Source organism: Cornus florida, unplaced genomic scaffold, assembly GCF_030987335.1.
Source record: "Cornus florida cultivar Cherokee Brave unplaced genomic scaffold, ASM3098733v1 CherokeeBrave_3.0.0_Hap2_Chr06, whole genome shotgun sequence".
Classification (NCBI taxonomy): Eukaryota; Viridiplantae; Streptophyta; class Magnoliopsida; order Cornales; family Cornaceae; genus Cornus; species Cornus florida.
The window spans coordinates 64,400,917-64,417,590 of record NW_026775576.1 but is presented as its reverse complement, the minus strand read 5'-3'; the positions used below and the strand labels follow the sequence as shown (position 1 = coordinate 64,417,590).

At 35.6% G+C, this 16,674-nt stretch overlaps 2 protein-coding genes across 3 annotated transcripts in view; one reads left to right on the top strand and one right to left on the bottom strand.

Annotated features, from left to right (window-relative positions):
• The window catches only part of LOC132314890 (small ribosomal subunit protein eS10z-like), a 67,132-nt gene that overhangs the window by 11,778 nt on the left and 38,680 nt on the right, over nt 1–16,674 (bottom strand). The window lies entirely within an intron of this gene.
• LOC132311754 (MATH domain and coiled-coil domain-containing protein At3g58270-like) lies at nt 3,035–7,315 on the top strand. Of its 2 annotated transcripts, XR_009483092.1 has the most exons (6): nt 3,035–3,273; nt 3,452–3,575; nt 3,666–3,823; nt 5,798–6,195; nt 6,354–6,679; nt 6,821–7,315. XR_009483092.1 is itself a non-coding variant. In XM_059809831.1 (5 exons), exons 1-5 carry the CDS (start codon nt 3,267–3,269, stop codon nt 6,552–6,554), a joined length of 888 nt encoding a protein of 295 aa, XP_059665814.1. In that variant the 5' UTR covers nt 3,035–3,266; the 3' UTR covers nt 6,555–7,315. The 2 variants fall into 2 exon arrangements, 1 of the variants encoding a protein (XP_059665814.1); XM_059809831.1 differs by having other exon boundaries at nt 6,354–7,315.

Genomic DNA, 16,674 nt, shown 5'->3' with positions numbered 1-16,674 from the left:
TTAAATTATAATTAGTATGGAAGGAAGGATATATATATATATATATATATATATATATATATATATATATATGATTTAAATAATCAAGGATTATTAGGGAAAGATTATACACATATATATTATAATAATATATGTGTATATATATGTATGTGAACTAAGATTATTAGTATTATTTTTCTTATTTGATATATTTGGATAGACTGGTTAGTAAATTAGGAATGTGCTTTATAATCTGCATGAGATATCTATGTATAAATTAGTTGCCGTTGAGCCTACAATTTGTACATGGGATGAGTTGTCATAGACTTAAATATATTGCCTAAGTATTTGTATGAATAAAATACATACATAGGAAGTATGGATGAGTTGCTAGTTAATTTGTATAAATATATATACTTGTAGAGGTATGGTTGAATTGTCAAAAGTATAAATAAATATACTTAAAGAGGCATGGTTGAGTTGCCAATATATAAATAAATATATTTACAATGGCATGGTTGATTTGCCAAGTGTAATTATATTGCTATTTGTTAGATGATTAAAATATATCATCTGTGATTATTGTATGTATAAGTTGGATTAGGATTAGATATTATTAAATTAGAATAGTTTAGTACTTACGGGTTAGTGTATTATTTGATACATATTAATAAAATAATACTGGTGGTGATATGGATGATTTGTCAAAGCCTAGATATTGGCTGTGTGATTTAAATACTTAAAATCATTATTGGTTTTGGAATTAAATATAATGTTCTCTTAATTATATTTTATTGTTTAAATTATTAAATTATTTAAAATGGAATTAAGGTTAAAATGTTTCTCTTTAAAAGAGAAGGAGATTGTGGATTGGTTGAGGTAGGATTATGTTTTAATCATGACTTAATGGTTTTGAAAATTAATGAACATATTAAGGGAAGGGAAGGTTATAATGTATATAATTATTTATACATATGTGTATCTTTATTAACCTTAAAATTTTAGTACGTTTGGTTTTAATCAGATATGATCTACTTATTGGTTTTCAAAGGTCTGGTAGAGAGAATTTGCGCGTAGGGTTTAACCCACGATTTATTTTTTTCAGGTTAGTAGAGATTCCAGTCTCGAGGTTAAGGATCCGCAGCTGGGAGACTGTCATTCATTTATTCATCTTGTGTACTTTTAAGTAATATTGGATTATTGGATAATGTTTTAAGGTGTCCTAGAGTTACTGGATTCTCGAGTTGTAACTGTTGAATAATTACTAATTAATATTTATTTATTAGTTTTCTTCAGCGGTTTATTTATTCTTTATTATTCATCTTGTATTCTGTGCTTGTTTAAATACTTTAATTATTTTGATATCCTTTGGTTTTGTGCGCGAACTTGATCAACCCGTGTTCCGAAATCATGGGGTATCACACAAAGAAGTTCTTGAGAGAACTTGGTTTCAAGCAGCAGAGGTATGTGTTATTTTGTGATAGCCAGAGTGCTATTCATCTTGCTAAGAATTCCAGTTTCCATACAAGATCTAAGCACATTGATGTACGATACTATTGAATCAGAGATGTGTTGAACAATAAGTTACTTAAACTTGAGAAGGTTCACACTGATGATAATGGTTCTGATATGTTGACAAAGACCCTACTAAGAGAGAAGCTTAAAGTTTGTTGTTCGATCGCCGGGATGGCGATTCTCTCCACATAGTCGGAAAGGGGGAGATTTGTTAGGTTTATTTCCTTCTATATGGAGGAAAGCCCAAGTGGGTTTTATTAAAGCCCAAAGCCCAAAGCCCAAAGCCCAGCTTTTAGGGTGAATAACCCTAAGGAAGTCAGAATAAAAAGGTAAGAGAGATCAGCCGTAGCTGACACAAAAGAAAGAGAGAAAAATGCAATTTTTCTTCACACTGCCCAGATTTCATCAAACCTTTGGTCCCACTTCGTCCATGGTCCGATTGAGCTGAAATTTGGAGGAAAGGTTCATGACTCAATGAGTTAAAATCTGAACGGTGGAGATCGGATTTTGAGCTCGAAAACAGTGATTTGTGCCCGTGAACAGTAACCAGGTTTATGGTATTTTCTCTCCAATTCTCTTTGTTTTTGCCAAGATTGATGATATCTTGATGAGATGTATTGTAGCATCTAATTGCGATTAGAGAAGACTTTGTGTGCCCATTATTTGGTTGATAGTGGAGATTTCAACTGGACTAGGTCCCGTGGTTTTTGTTCCTCACACTAGGGAAATTTTCTACGTAAAAAATTGCTTGTGTTCTTGTGGTTTGGTGTAATTGATTTTCTTTTTTATTATTTTCAGTACATATAAAATTAAAGATACACTATATTTGCTCGCATATAGGGAGAAGAGTTATTCCGCTGTATTTGTTTATTGTTATCTCTCCCAACACCCAAGAATAATATTATTTGAAAAAAATTAAGTTATTCTCGAGCTAAGTTAAAATAGGGTTTGCTTAAATGCGTGTTCAGTTCGAACTTTCTAATGAGTTTAAAAATTTGAGTACAGACTATACACTCGACTTGTGATTATTTAAAAAATTCGTTCAAAGTTAATTTGAACCCTTGTTCAATATTATATTCATGAACTTATTCAATCAACTCTACACAATCTTATATTCGTGATGATGTTCAAGAGTCTATATTTATGAACATGTACGAGCCTACAATTTAGTCATTAATGTGATCACGAGTCAAACCTAATAATATTTGGAATCAATTCCAACTCTAAAAATCGAGTTTGTACTTGCTTCTTTATTACTAAATGAGCACACATGGAGTTTTAAATGAATCAATTTCAAATGATTCATTTGCTGTCCTAATCCTTAATACCAAAATGTTTAAAATAAAAAAATAAAAAAAAAGGCGTAAATCTAGTATGTGATGGTTTATTTTATCTCTTAGAAGATCTCATATGGTATTTTTATTTTTATTTTTATTTTTTAAATTCACAATTACAATTATGAATTTTGTAAGTGACAAACGCACTCGGCGTTTAATATGAAATGATTTTAAAAAGAACTGGGTCCAGGTTTGAAGTTTGAACAACTGGACTCTAATCAGTGTCCCTTCGCCTTTTCTCGTGCTCCGTATCAACTTCAAAAAAAAAAAAACAAAAAAAAGAGGTTGAATTTTCTTTGTACGGAAAAACTAAAGCATTGCAAATTCCCAAAAAAAAAACAAAAAGGGTAAAGCATTTTGGACTTCTATCTTATCCCTCTAGATTCCAACATGTTCAAGTGAATTTTCTCCGATTCTAACACAATCCCTCGCCCCATGGAAGGTATTGCCTCTAATCTAGTTCTCAAATTTTGGGTTTAGTTTCAGTTTCAATAGAACCAGTTCACCCAAAGTCACGCAGACTATGTGTTTGTATATGTGTCTGTGTGAGTAGAATTGATTCAATTGCTGGGCTTTGATTCTTTTTATTGTTCTTCCAAAATCATTGTTTGCTGCACCAGCAAAAACTGTTAATACAGTTGATGATCCATCATCAGCACGCTTCACATGGAGGGCTGACAACTTTTCCACGCTGAATACACAGAAGCTATACTCTGAAAGTTTCTATGTTGGAGAACACAAATGGTTAATTTTTCATCTCTACCCTCTTTCTAGATTTTGATTTTGATCCTTATGTTTGATTTTTAAGTTTTTTTTTTTTTTGGTCTGGGAAAGGCGGTTGCTTATATTTCCAAAGGGGAACAATGTGGACCATTTATCGATCTATTTAGATTCTGCAAGTTCAGTAACTTTGCCATCTGGGTGGAGCAAATTCGCGCAATTCAGCTTATCTGTGATCAATCAAATTGATAACAAGTCCACAAAGAAGCAAGGTGTGTGTTTTGCATTTTAATTTACAAATATCTATATATCTTGTACTATATAGTGCTGATCTCTTCCTCCCCGTGGAGCAAGAAAATTCATCCGCACTTTCTATAGATTGAATTTGCAAATTCTTTATCTCATTTGTCTCCCTTTAATCCTAAGTTCTGATTCTTACAAAACTCCCACAAACTATTCACCAAGTCCTTTTAGCAATTTCGTAATAAATCATAGTCCTAGTCATACATACATCAACCTATTCACATCAGGAAAATCAAACTAATGACATATGAAACATCGACTCAAAAAAATAAAAATAAAAATAAAAATTATTTTCTCTGCACAACACTTCACCCCATAAATTTCAATGGATTAAAATCTATTTTTTCTAATTATCTTTTCTAATTATTTGTTTGAGATACATGATTTTCAAAGGTGAAGAGGTTTAAATTTTTTTGGAATAATCACCTTTTATTGTTGTAATTAGTGGTATTGGTAAATATTGAATTTAGAAACTAAAATAGTATCAGCAGTTTTGTATTAAAAAGAAATGATGGAAGTGGATTTCTATAATGACAGTTGCATTAGATCTAATGGTCACTATAGAAAGTGCAGATGAATTTTCTTGCTCCACGGGGAGCAAGAGATCACTACTCTCTCTCTCTCTATATATATATGTACACATAGGCTTATATGTTGTGTGGAAATATATTATTTGTCTTTGCAGAATTTGTGCGTTCTATTGGTATTATGATTCTAATCTGTGTTTTACTACTCTTAATTATATGTTCATTTTAATTTACAATTATTGAATGCCACAGGTGTGGAACTTGGAACTTAGCATAAGTTTTAATTAGAAAAGATGTGGTGAATTGATTTTTTATTTCCTCGTGATGGTGAAGGATTGACTAAGTAATTAAATAAGGTGAACCTCTACTTTAGTAATTGGTCATGATGTACTAAATAATTAAATGATAATTATCTCTACATACCACCTGATTGTTACTGTTACTGAGTTCGTTACTGTCACCTATTCATCAACCTTCTCCGTGATGGATACGTCTCCACGACCATTTTTCCAAGAACACTGACTAAGTTCTCAATTGATCTAATCTTGCCTTGTATATGAAATTTACCTGTTCTATCAGCTTACACTGATACCAAAGGCTCCTCTCCCTTACCAGTGGTAGAAGGCCAAAAACGATACTCAACATTCATCCTAAAGAAGGAGAAGAAATAAGTCTGAATAAGCATCATTAGTTACAGTCAATTAACTGCCACTCAGACAGTAAGAATCTCAATCCTGCAGCCTTTCTTAGAAGTGGTTAATGTGTAAATTGTCTGTAATGAAATGCAATCACATGTTGAATGGCATGGAAATATATCCTTAATTTTATAATTTTCAGGCTAGAATTTGCCCAAATGTAAGGTATATTGGAGACAAAATTGATTTTGTTGATGCATTGACTGTATTCACTGGAGATACTATATGTTTTTTGTTTTGGTGTTGAAAAATATAAACATTTAATTTGCTTTAAATGCTTATCAGATTGATATGGCATAATACTTCACTGGATAATCGACCCTAAAATAGATTGATTCTGATAATGTTAAACGGATAAATTTTTCATGCAAATTATATCTTTACTTCTTTGTATGTATTGGCTGAGCCGCATATATGATAAGGACGCATTGTCCCCCACCACCAACAAAACAAAGTTTTCAGTGCCATCTTTTAAAAGAAATTAAGGTGGCCCCTGCAAAGTTTTATCTCCAATCCTAAATTCAATTTCTTTTCCATCCTTTACTTGGCACTCCATTTTCAAAACCATACCTCTACTAGTCTATAATCTATATGTCTTATATACTGAAACTATAGGTGTGTGCCTAGTTGTTGAGGTTCACTGCAGTTCTAGTTGTAGCCTACAGCCTTTGACCTTTTTGTGTTATATTTTGTGATAATTGTGACTGTTTTCATTATTCAGACTTTAAACACCGGTTCAATGCACGAGAAAGAGATTGGGGTGGGCTTGAATTAGTGCCTCTTAGTGAACTGTATGACCCTGGTAGAGGTTATCTTGTGAACGATACATGTGTTGTTGAAGCTGATTTCCCTGGCTTCCGTTCAGTTGAACTTAAGGTTGAGGTGGCAAAGACTGCCTCAGGCAGAGATGAAACTTCTAATTCTTCTTCTCAAGGGGATATTGATGGGAGGATTAGACAGAATGATTCTGATACTGATACAACCCTGCCTCAGACTGATACCTCGGGCCCTCCTCCTGCCAGTAAATCAGCAACTGAAGTGATCAAGTCTTCGGTCCCACCAGCCACTCCAATTGTTGAAAAGGAATCAATGGTTAATTCCTCTCACGCCCAAGATCCGGTCAGCAGCTTTTCTCTAGTCAATCAACAATGTTCTTTTTTTTCTTTGTTTTTTTAAATCTTTGAGAGAGAGAAAAAAAATAATAATAATAAAAAAAAAAACACTCTTTGACCTGAGAGTCAGTTGCTAAAAAGAAATTTCTTTTGTAATATTTGTAGGAAGTTGAGTTGCCAAGGAGTCTTCCAATGGGTTCTCCTCTTGAGTCATCTTCATTTGATGACATGGATGCCTATACCTCCAAGTTGGTGTCTGTAGTAGAGACTGATGCACATTTTGACTCCACTACTGAAGGATTGAAGGATCGGTCGTCGCCTCCATTCCTCAATCAACTGTTGATGAAGCCAAAAAATTCTTTATAAAGATGTTATCTCGGGACCTATCAGAAATTCCTGATTTTGCCGCACACATTACAGAATCCATCCGTGTCTTGTCAGAGTGTCATGACCTCACTCCAGCCCAGCTTGCACAGCTGAAATCCCTCAAGGTTGAGTTTCCATCAGTTCTCAAAACTTTGACTTCCAACCATTCTTTAAAGGAGGTCGAGGAAAAAATAGCAGAAAAGCGAGGAACACAGAAGTGTTTGGTTGAGCAAGTCAAAATTAATGCATTCGCGTTCCAAATGCAGAGAGCTATTCACAAGGACTTGATCTCGGAGGAGGCAAAGCTTCAACAAGAGGTTGAGCGGCTGCAGGCTGAACTGGCTAAGATTTCCGAGAAGAAGAAAAGTGCTGGGAAAGAGATGAAGCAACTGCATGGGAAGATGGTTAATCTAGAACAGTCTAGGTCCTCTGTTCTTGAGGAGATCTCAACCCTTGAGACCGAGAAGACCGCGGAGAGCTCTCTGTCATGGGTCCAGCAAATGTGGACTGAGCTTAGAGACACATTCATGATACCAAACAATTAATCTCTTTTTATTTGCAAGATGAAAAACTTTTGTTGGTCTACTGTTATATTTCTCTCTAAGGGCCGGTTACATTCTACCTTAAATTTCATGTTTTTGGATATTTTTGACTTATTTCTGGTCGGTTGGGGTCAATATTCTTATACTTTTAGTCCTGCAATTCTACTTTAAATTGCACTTGTTTCTGGATTAATGAATGTGATTATCCTTTTTACCTTAGACCCATCTTCTTTTATTTTTATTATTATTATTATTTTTTTTTTATTTTATTTTTTATTTTTTTGATTGGTTCTGTTATTGATCTATATCAAGCCTTTTCATGGGTTGGTTTCTTCAGGTAAGCCTTTTCACAGTAAGAATTATTTTAGTAACTTATATAGTTAGATAATTTCTCGTTTAGAAAAGTATTAGCATATATTATATTGTCGTTGATATTGAAATCTCATAATACTTTACTTTTTCTTCGTTCCTAATATTTATAGGGCTCGCCAATAAACATTCTTATATAATTCCAAATATTTTTCTTATAACCACCAAGTAATACAAAAATGTTTGACAAAAATTTTTCTTATATTTTTATAGCTCCACCCACGTACGCGGCTTGGGACTGTGGGATGGTACTAGGGGCGAAGCCAATTAAGGCCCAAAGGGGGCACGTGCCCCCCTTACTTTACTCCAACCTACCAAACATAGGTACATATTTTTGGTATATATATATATATATATATATATATATATACTTACATGGTAATTTTAAATAATGCCGCCCTCAAATTTTCAAATTCTTTTAATTTCCTTTTGAAAAAAAAAAAAATTACATACCCTTCTTCAAATATACAATATATTTTTCTTTTTCTAATTTTTGTTTCCTTTTCAAAAAATTTCTTTTTTCACTTATGTATAATTATGTATGTTTCTATTTTTTTTAAACTTATTTCTTTTATCGATGACATTTGTGATTGTATTTAATTAAAATATTATTAATTAATATTTTGATTCTTATATTTGTAACTATATTTTTTTCACAGTATTTATTCAATATATTATTTTACAACTATTTTTTTCTTATTTGCCCTTTTGATTTAAAAAAATTATATTATCATATTTATTAAAAAAAATAAATAAATAAAAATAAACAAGTGCATTGTGCCCCCTCTGAAATAAAATCCTGACTCCGCCCCTGGATGGTACCTCTCTTTTTGATCAGGTGTGGGAGGGAAAATAATTTTTTTTTCTTAATTATAAAGTAATAAATAATAATTTCATTTAAAAAATTAAATTGATAGAAGGATGTCGAAGTGGCAGCTCTAAGTATCCAAGATTCAAAATAATGTGAAATTGCGACGTATAACGTGTTTTATGTATTACATTAACATATTGTTATATATTCCCTCTGTCCCAATTGTTATCCACTTCATAAACTGTGACTCACAATTATGTGAGTTACAATTTACGAAGTGGACAATAAAAATGGGATGGTAGTAATTATTATCATTTTTGTCTTTATTTCCTATAAATGGGTCGACCACGTTTGCTTGTTTTTTTTATTTTTATTTTTTATTATTTTTTTTTTTCACTTTTTCTAAGTCATGTATTCTACTTAGATTTAACATTTTTATAAAAATTTCTTGGGCTAATTCTACTTACACCCCCTAACGTTTGCCTATATTCCACTTACACCCTCTTTACGTTTTAATATTCCACCTACCTCCCTTGAGGTTTTGGTTTGTGTAGCAAATTATCCCCTGACGTTAAGCAACTCACGGTGTGTGCTGATGTCAGCATCAGCAAATTGTCAGAAAGTCAATTTTGCCCTTCTAATGTCTAAAATGACGTCTTTAACCTCGTTCACCAATATGCAATTACAAAACTGTCCTTAATTTGTTAACTCAAGTGTACAATAATACCCTTCCTTTCACTTCAATATATATATATATATATATATTCATATATATATATATATATTCATATATCATTTTCAACCTTCCGCACACAGACCCATGTAATTCTATTCTAGGGTCAGGGATTGGTTATATCATCGTTTTCTCTCTACCCTCGAAGCAATTGTGGAGCCCAAATTGGTCTTTCATTTTGCTGGCTTCAAGCTCTTAATTGTTGTGTTCTTAAAGTGGTTTGTCGATTGAGAGAGGCCAAAGTTTCAGTTTGCCCAAGGGTCCAGGCTTACGTAAGCTAAAAAGTCACGGTCGAGGGTTCCGACGTTGAGCCTGTAATCCGACGTCCGGTCACCGAGAGACATTGATTGTGATACCGTAAAGGTTGTAATCCAACACCTGCCGCTGACATCAACTTGTTCTTCAGCTTCGTCTTTCGCAATCAACTTCGCCTTCGATTCTTCGCCATCGACGTCCATTTCAGTAGTGGTGGCGGCGGAGGAGTCGTCATCGACTTCGTTTTTCTTCACAAGAATGGAATCAGATTCTTGGTGTTGTAATGGTGATGGTTCGGATGGTGACGAAGTTACAGAGCTATGCTGAATTCTTCTACAGAGCTCTAGCGTGTCTATGGCCGTTTTGAATTAGGTTTCACCAAGGTGGGTTGAGGAATCGCTGCTCGCCAGACTAAATTGGGTTTGGTCAAACTTAGTTTGTTTTAGCTTTGAGAACAATTGAATCGCTGAACTGGGTTTCGTATAACTGAATTGTTGCTCGCCGGACTGAAAAAGGAGGAATCCTTAGTTCAGTCCAAACGCCGGACTTCAACGCCGTCGAATTTACGGCCGCGTAGTCATCTTCGTAAAGTTGGACAAGAACGGGGTAAGCCGGATCAAAGACGCCGGCGGCGAAGTTCACAGCTACCTCGACCTAGTTCAGTCCAGCGATCCCAAGTCCGGTGAAGCTCAGTTCAGTCCAGCGAAGCTTCGCGGTTTGTTCACTGCACGTTGGTGGTCTTGTAATAGAGGATGACGGCTGTGATAAGAACCAGCAAACTATCCTTGCAATTGAATGGCTGGCAGTAAGGATTGAATTTTGAACGGCGGTGTGTCCTTGCAATTAAACAGCAAGCAGTAAGGAGAACGCCTCAGCTGTGATAAGAACCATTTTTTTTTATGTTTACTGTTTGTGTATTATATTGGTGGCATAGTTTCTTCGTCACCGACAATAATGAAGAAGAAAGGGAAAAAAAAGGAAAAAGAAAAAGAAAAAAGATATACATATATATATACAAGCACTATATATATATATATATATATATATATATATATATATATATATATATAGTGCTTGTATATATATATGTGTGTGTGTGTGTGTGTGTGTGAGTAGAGAGAGAAATTTAATGGTGTTAAACAGAGGGTGTTAAAGTCTTTTCTTTTAAGTTATGAATTTTAGTAAAACAGTAAAATCACATATTTCCATTGGTAAACTAGATGGTGGTTACTGGTAGGGGGTGTAGGTGGAATTATGAAACGTAGAGAGGTGTGTGTGGAATATAGGCAAACGTTAGGAGGTGTAGGTGGAATTAACCCAAATTTCTTATCACGTCAATCAACTGTCTATGTTGACCTCTCTGTTTCTTACCTTTCTCTTTCTTACTAGACTACTGGTGAATTTCTAGATTGGAGTTAGATATCTCCTACCATCTACGTCTAAAGTAACATTCTTGTAAAATGAGTTTTTGATTGATCTCCTACCGGTGGTGTAGGTTTTTTCAGCCGGTTCATCCTCGGATCAACTTGCAGCGTTACCTCCGGTTTAACAACGGAGATCAATCACAAACTCCATCTCTAGTTGAAACTATCTTGTACTGATTTGGGTATTAATAGCCATTTGATTCCGTGAATTATTCCATCTGGATGGACCACATCGTCGGGATGACCACCCTCGTAGTACCGACTAACTTGTGCTTCGAATCTTCATTGAGTCCGACCAGTGGCGTAGCCAGAAATTTTCTTCTTTTGGGGGTAATCTTTAATAGCAATAATATATATATATATTATTTGAACCAAAACAATATATGTAAAAATTAAATCATTAATTCATAATATTTCAATTTAATACATTCACAACAAATTTTCAAATTATTCACTATTGTTTCAAAATTGAGTTCATTCAATTAAATGTACTAAAAAAAAATCATATTCAATGAATCAAGAATAAGATATGAAAAAGAAAATAATACAATTACCTAACTGTTCTAATATATCACATATGTGAAAAAAAATAAAAACATAAACTAAAATTTAAAAGGACAACAAGCCCTAAAATAATTTTGATAATAATAACTAATAAATTTTGTAATTAAAATTATAATATCAAATAATAATAAATTTAGATGATAAAAAAATATCAAATTTCCTGTCTGCTTACTATTGACTTAGTCTCTGTCTACTGGTAAATGGTTGCTCCGCTTGCTTTATTTGGATTGTGAAAAATGTTGAAGAGGAAGATGAAGATGTGATGGAAATAATCCATTTGTTTATGGTAAAGTCAAAAAGTGTGGTAGAATATCTTGATGAATTTTTTTTTTTTTGGAAAGTGTTAAAGAATATAATATTTTGGGTGGAAAAAATATCATATTTTTTTGGAAAGTATAAATTGATAGATATATTATATATATTTACAATTGTGTCACGATTATATTCCTCTCGTGAATGGGCTTTTGGTTATATATACATATAGTATATTATGTGTGAACTGTCAAATTTTAGAGGGGGCAACAATACAAATATAAAAATCTTTCCATATAAAATTAAAAAAAATTAAAAGTTCAGTGGAGGCAGTTGCCCCAACTTGTTCCTTTGTGGCTACGCCACCGAGTCCGACGGTCTGGTGAGCGAGCATGAAGTGCTGAGTTAGCTCAAAAAATGAGTCGACCTATTTGATTGAATGAATCATTTTAGGGACGATGTGGTGGAGCAAGAGGGTCTGGAGTAAGCTTGTCAACAGATCAGATCGATTAAATCCATATTCGATTTGTTAAGCAAACAGATTATCGGATTCGGATCACTAACGGGTTCTCGGGCTGAAAGTCCCAATCCATATCCTATTTAGTTCGGACGCGGATCGAATCGGATTCGAATTCGGATTAAAATCATATTTACTAACATATATAATTTTAAAGTTAGATGAAGCGGAGAATTTCTAATATACTGAATGCTACATAATATAACTATGCAACTAAAATGAATATAATGATAAATAATTAATATATATAAATTTAGTAATATATAACTAATATATGTAACATTGATATATAGCATATTGTAAATTATTTACTCTTTGTTAATAAATAAAGAGTATGATATTATTAGTATGTATATTAAGAGATTTATTAGCATGTGGATGAGAACACCACACTATTGTATATATAGCATTATGATTTTTTTTTTTTTTTTTTGATTTTTGGGTTACCTCTAATACAATTTTAATAGGAGTATTGATATATGTATATATATATGTATGTAAAATTATTAATAAATAATTATATATATAATTATTTATATATATAATTTTAATCAGATCGGATCAGATCGGATTATTAACAGATTGGATTAGCATAATCCATATCCGATTTGTTAAGTTAACGGATTATCGGATTCAGATCATAATTCGATTATCCAATTTTTTTGTTCAATTCATATTTGACTAATCGGATCGGATTCAGATTAGGATCCGCTCCATTGACCGGTCTAGTCTAGAGGGACCTGAGATTGGCAGGTTCTAGGAGGAACCGCTTGAACTCGAGGTCAAGGTCGCGTTTGAGTGCTTCATTATTTGGCGTGAAGATGGTGATGTTGTGTTAACTCAATGATTCCTTTAGTGTCTGTAACAAGCGAGCCTTCTCGACGAGTTCGGCGAGCTCGGTGTAATAGTAGTAAGGTGACGAGGACCGAGTTGGAGCTGATTTAGGCGTGGTTGTGACTCGGGTTTTCCGGCAATGCAGTACTTAGAAAACCAAAAATGACTTGGGTCGAGCACGACCTATGTTACTAGAAACAGGTATGGAAAGAAGACTTAGTTCAATCAAATCATCACTTGTTAGGCCCAAAATTGGAGGATCAGTCTGGAAGCCCGATCTCAGAGCAAAAGAAATGGGCCCATATCCAAAATGAGCCCAAAGAATCAGCCCAGCGTGAAGAGTTAGGAAGCTTCTAGAATGTTGGTAAAGGTCTATAAGTAGACTGGAAAAGGAGTTGGAAATTTTCTTGAAGTGTAAAATTATTCTGTCCAAATTAAGAGATGATATTTCTTGCATCTTCAATGGCGCTGTCTGTGGTAAACGATCGAGATTGATTCGTGAAGAAAAAGCTTGATCTCTGGAAGTTGGATTCAGATCGGCGAGATTATGATCTGTCTTGCAGAGGCTTAGTTCAAATTGATCTTTAGAAATTAGAGTCGGATTTGCACAATCACAATCTATTTTACGGAGCCAGATCTGATGAGTTCACGGTAGGAAAGATTCAGATCCAAGCGAAGGAGATCGGAATTCAGCCAGTTCGAGACCAGATCTAGTGCATTCGCATTAGTAGAGTTCAGGTTTGATTAGGAATTCACGGTTGATGACTCTGCTCCGATCAGGAACGATGATAAGAGGTGAGAGTTCTAATCCACAGGAGAATGACGAGCAAACGAAGCTCGACGAATTCATGAGCATGATTGAAGCTCTAAGAAGAGAGAATGCGGAATTGAGAGCTGGAATAGAGTGTCGAGAAGTTTCGATTATTCCATGACCGCCTCTGGTAGGCGAAAGAGTTGTGTAAACGAATGTTGCTTACCAAGTTGAACAGGAAAGGAACGTTCACCTGGATTTCTGTCGCGAAGAGATCAGGCACGACGATATTCCGCCAAATGTTCATTATGTAGAAGATTGGGAAGGATCTGTCCATTTGGATCCACATCGCGAATGGATTAGAAGAGAAGAGTTCATGGAGATTGATCCACACCGTGAGAAGCTTAGATGAGAAAAAGTCGTGGAGTTCGGTCGCAATAAGGCCACATCGTCGTGGCAGAAGGAGTTGATAGAGGAAAGGTCATTTGATCTTCCTTACCGACTGTCAATGGCCACGTATGACTATAAAAGTTCGGACAGGAGGTCTACTGATCAAAAGATACTCCCAAGGTTTTCGGAGGGAAAATGAAGCCCTCCGTTCAGCAGCACGAACAGTTGATTCACCGTTTACAGATAAGATCCTGAATGCTCCGAATTCGAGAAAGTTTTCCATACTGGTTTTCATTCTGTTCAACGGAACGAGAGATCCGATCGATCACGTTTACCATATTCAATTGAAAATGGCTCTGAACACGGAGAATGATCCTTTAATGTGCAAGTGCTTTCCTACAAGCTTGACTGGACTGGCGCTCAATTGATTCAAGAACTTGGCAAGAGGCTCAGTGGATAGCTTCTGGGACCTGCATGACAAATTCATAAGCCAGTATTACGGGAACAAGCGTCTGGCCAAAGATATTTCACGTTTGTTCACAATAAAACAACATAAAGATGAACGTCTCTAAGCTTTCCTCACCAAGTTCAACCTCATCAAGAGCATGGTAATAGAATGCCATCCATCCATAGCGGTTCAAGCATTCAAACTACCAGTGAACCGAGGGACACCGTTCCACACAAGTCTAGTGGTGAATACGCCAAGAACCATGGACGAGCTAAATGAAAGAGCTGATGGTTTTGTGTGCTTGGAAGAAGAATAAGCTGCCAATGCAAGGAAGACGTCCGTGGTCACGATGGAGGAGAAGACCATAGTAAAGATCCGACAAGAATAAGCTCCACCATAGCGTCAGACTTCCTAGAGAGTAGAAAAGACGCCTAGAGAGGAGGAGTCGGTCACTCCACTCAAAGTCACCTTAGCGAGGTTGTATCAAGAAAATAAAGATAAGTTTCGCTTTCCCCTATCAATCAGACAACCACTCGAACAGAGAGATCAATCTAAACATTGTGCTTTCCATAGTAATTTTGGTCATCAGACTAATGAATGCAGGAACTTAAGGAGGCAAGTGGAGATGTTAATAGCAAAGGGAGAGTATGCAGGATACATTCAAGGGCCGGCAGTAGAGCAGAACCGACTGACTGAGCAAGTGAAAAGAAATCAGAAGCCAAACTACCATAACGCTCAACCTGTTTGGATTATAAATGCAATTCATGGCTGACTTGAGCCGACCGAGGAGTCAGAAGAACTGCTCCGAATGCGGCTCCGTCAAACACAAATGAAGAGGAGGATAGGTAGTGTAAATGCTCTGCACCAGCAGAGCACATCAGTTCAGATAAAGTTTGACAGAACGGATTTGCTGCGAGTTCAAATCCCTCATGAAGATCCTCTAGTCATTAGCTTGACAGTGGCAGAATGCTTGGTGCGAAGAGTTTTAATCGATCTAGGGAGCAACGCGAATGTCATGCCAAGAATAACGTTTGACCGGCTCGAGATCAAGCCAGAAAAGCTCAAACCCATTGGAAATCCCTTGTTGGGATTCAATGGGAAGCAAGTGGAACCTATTGGTATGGTAGAATTGCCAGTATGAGACGCTGAAAGAGATCTGATTGAAAGCTTTGTGGTTGTCGAGATCCATCCGTCTTACAATCTTCTGATGGGAACAGGGTGGATTCACAAGGTCCAGGGTGTCCCGTCGACTCTGCACCAGGTGATGAGATGCTTGAGTTCGGATGGGAGCAAGGTGATTGATATCCATGGGGACCAGGTCTCAGCCAATGAGTGTTACTCTGTAACGCTGAAAGCTGCTGGGAAGGGAAAAGCTCCAACCTGATCTGATAGCCCAAGATAGCAATTACTGGGGCCTCTACCCAAAGAGACTAGGGAGGAGGAAGAGCCTTTGGTTCTTACCGAAGAGCCCCTCATTGATGTGTAGATAGATCCTCATAGGCCAGACAGAACCACAAAGGTAGGGTCAGGGCTTGTAAAGGAGGAGAAACAGCAGTTAGTTGATTTCCTGTCTCAGAATGCAGATGTGTTTGCCTGGAGCCATTTGGATATGCCTAGAATCAATCCCTCTGTATCTTGCCATTCCCTCAATGTAGATCCAAACGCCAAGCCTATAAGATAGAAGCAGAGGAAGTATGCCCCAGAGCGCAATCAAATCATATTTGATGAAATTGACAGATTGCTGGAGGCAGGATTCATTAGAGAAGTTCAGTACCCGTTTTGGCTCTCAAATGTGGTTGTAGTATAGAAGAAGAATGGGAAATGGAGAGTTTGTATTGAATTCACCAATCTGAACAAAAGCTTGTCTGAAAGATAGTTTTCTGTTACCGAAGATTGATCAAATGGTGGATGCCACTACTAGATACTAATGCTTAACTTTTCTAGATGCTTACTCAGGCTACAATCAAATCCCTATAGATCCAAACGATGAGGAGAAAACTTCCTTTGTCACCGAATGAGGGATCTACTGTTACAGAGTCATGCCGTTCGGATTAAAAAACACTAGAGCCACTTACCAAAGGCTGGTCAACAAAATTTTCAAAAGTTAAATGGGTAAGACTCTAGAAGCTTATATTGATGACATGGTGGTGAAGAGTAAAAAGAAGGACTATCATTTAAAACACTAGCAAGATATGTTCTGGGTATTAAAGAAGTACGGTATGAAGCTAAA

Bases quoted from the DNA above. Each gene is read 5' to 3' on its own strand.
- LOC132311754 (XM_059809831.1), top strand. The intron at 3,576-3,665 runs GTTAATTTTTCA...GGTCTGGGAAAG, and splicing joins TATGTTGGAGAACACAAATG to GCGGTTGCTTATATTTCCAA. The intron at 6,196-6,353 runs GTCAGCAGCTTT...TAATATTTGTAG, and splicing joins CCTCTCACGCCCAAGATCCG to GAAGTTGAGTTGCCAAGGAG.